The sequence below is a fragment of the Lepidothrix coronata genome, unplaced genomic scaffold (genome assembly GCF_001604755.1).
Source record: "Lepidothrix coronata isolate B3197 unplaced genomic scaffold, Lepidothrix_coronata-1.0 Scaffold147, whole genome shotgun sequence".
Taxonomy (NCBI): Eukaryota; Metazoa; Chordata; class Aves; order Passeriformes; family Pipridae; genus Lepidothrix; species Lepidothrix coronata.
The window spans coordinates 194,609-196,734 of NW_016690327.1; the positions used below are offsets into that span (position 1 = coordinate 194,609).

The 2,126-nt window shown below is 59.5% G+C and overlaps 1 protein-coding gene across 2 annotated transcripts in view; it reads left to right on the forward strand.

Annotated features, from left to right (window-relative positions):
• BSDC1 (BSD domain containing 1) overlaps positions 1-2,126 on the forward strand; it is a 7,810-nt gene that overhangs the window by 2,719 nt on the left and 2,965 nt on the right. For both annotated transcript variants that reach the window (XM_017828370.1, XM_017828369.1), the window contains exons 6-9: positions 178-293; positions 642-710; positions 889-970; positions 1,369-1,881. In XM_017828370.1, the coding sequence (XP_017683859.1) occupies positions 178-293; positions 642-710; positions 889-970; positions 1,369-1,881 (780 nt within the window). The remainder of the gene's footprint in view (positions 1-177; positions 294-641; positions 711-888; positions 971-1,368; positions 1,882-2,126) is intronic.

A 2,126-nucleotide genomic window follows, 5' to 3' on the forward strand; every position in this document is an offset into this window, starting at 1 on the left:
TTATGTTAGGGACCAGCTTAGGCTGAATTTCCTGGCCCAGTTTAAACTGGTGCTCTTATGTGGGGCCCCATGTCTCCCTCCCCCTTTGCCCCAGCAGCATCTTTCCACTTAAACCTCCCAAAACTCTTCCTGCTTGTTTGTGCCAAGGCCTGTTATCCCTGTGCTTGTCCCACATAGGCCCTGCTGAGCTGCTGGAGGCCTGGCTGGCTCAGTTCAGCCTGGAGGAGAAGAAAGGGGAGGTGGCAGAGCTGCTGGCAACCAGCCCGTCCATCCGGGCCCTCTACACCAAAATGGTGAGTAAGGCCCTGCCTGGCTCCTGTGGGCAATTCCTCACTTGGGGAGTGCTGCAGGGAAGCCCTGAGCTGCCTGGGCCCTGGGGTTAGTATGGAAATCACTGTGATTGCATGGGGATTAGGCAGCAGCTTGTAGTTTTATTCCATACTTGTCACAGGCCTGGCACAGGAGTTCCTCTGGAACTACCCAGTGCATGTTGGAGCATCTTGCCTGAGACTTGGCCCCGAGTGTGCACCTGAAAACACGGTGCCTTACACGGTGCAGGGGGGTGGCTGCAAGGCCTGGGAGGAGGGAGGAGCACGGCAGCAGCTGCAGCCCTCCCTCTGAAGCGACTCTTCCCATTCCAGGTCCCTGTGGCTGTTTCCCACTCCGAGTTCTGGCAGCGCTACTTCTACAAAGTGCATCGCCTGGAGCAGGTGGGTCCCGGGCTGGGGGGCTCCCTGGGGGTGGGCACGGCAGCCAAGGAGCCCTCCAGAGGCTTTTCCTGAAAAAGCAGGGTGCCTTGGCTGCCTTATTGTGGTCAGTGATGCTGCAGTGCCGTGGGGAGGAAGGGGCTGGGGACGTGTGGGGCTGCTGACGGGGAATTCCCTGCAGGATGAAGCCCGGAGGGAGGCTCTGAAGCAGCGAGCAGAGCAGAGCATGCACCAAGAGGAGCCAGGCTGGGAGGAGGATGAAGGTGGGTCTTGATGAAGGTGGATTTTGGGGCTATGTGGGTGCCTCCTCCTCGCTCCCACAAATCATGAGGGGCAGCGGAGGAACAGTGACAGGACCCAGGGAACGGCTGGAGCTGTGCCAGGGGGGTTGGGATGGATCTCAGGAACAAGGTTCTTCCCCCAGAGGGTGGTTCAGCACTGAAAAAGCTCCCCAGGGCAGTGGTCACAGCCCCAAGGCTGCCAGAGCTCCAGGAGCATTTGGACAACTCTCTCAGGGACAGGGTGGGATTGTTGGGGTGTCCTGTGGATGATCATTGTGGGTCCACTCCAGCTCAGGATATTTGTGAAATCCAGTTCCCAGCCCAACTGCTGCTGCTGCTCTTGCTGAAACATCTCTCGCTTCTCTTCTGCCTCCCTACAGAGGAGTTCTTGGGGATGTCACCCCTGCCTTGTGCAAACATCACATTTCCAGAAGCAGCACAGAAAGAACCCGCCCCGGCAGCCCCGGAGGGAACCCACCCCACTGCTCCCCAGGGCCCCCCCGAGGGGAGCTGGGCCGTGCTCCCCCCGGAGCTGAGCCCCTCGGAGAGCAGTGAGAGCGTGTCCCTTGTGACTCAGATTGCAAACCCTGCCTCTGTGCCTGCTGCACAGCTACAGACTGGAGCACACCCCGCCGGGACCACAGACCTCTCCCAGAGGCTGGAGGAGGCCACCTTGGAAGAGCCAAAGCTCCCAGAACCTGCTCAGCCTTCTGCACCTGCACGGGAATCAGCAGCATCCTCGGAGCCAGCAGCTGGTACAGAGCTCAGAGAGGGGGAGAGCAAAGGCCAGGGCAGGACAGAGACTCTGAGGGAGGAAGGGCCCACGGATCTACGAGTCTTCGAGCTCAACTCGGACAGTGGGAAGTCCACCCCCTCCAACAACGGCAAGAAAGGTGCGTGTGTGGGGCCACACAGGGCCTGGGGACCCGCTGTGGGGGCAGCTTTTGGGGAAAGGGCTCTGGTTTTATGGTGACAGGGGAGAAGAAAGGGATTTTGCCAAAATGCCCCGTGAGGGGTGGATCCTAATGGCTGAAACTGAAGTGGAAGTAAATCCTTATGCTGTTGGGTTGGCCTTTCCTTGGGGTGATACTGCCTTGAGCAGAGCCTTGAGCTGCAGCTCTCCCAGGATAGTGGGTGT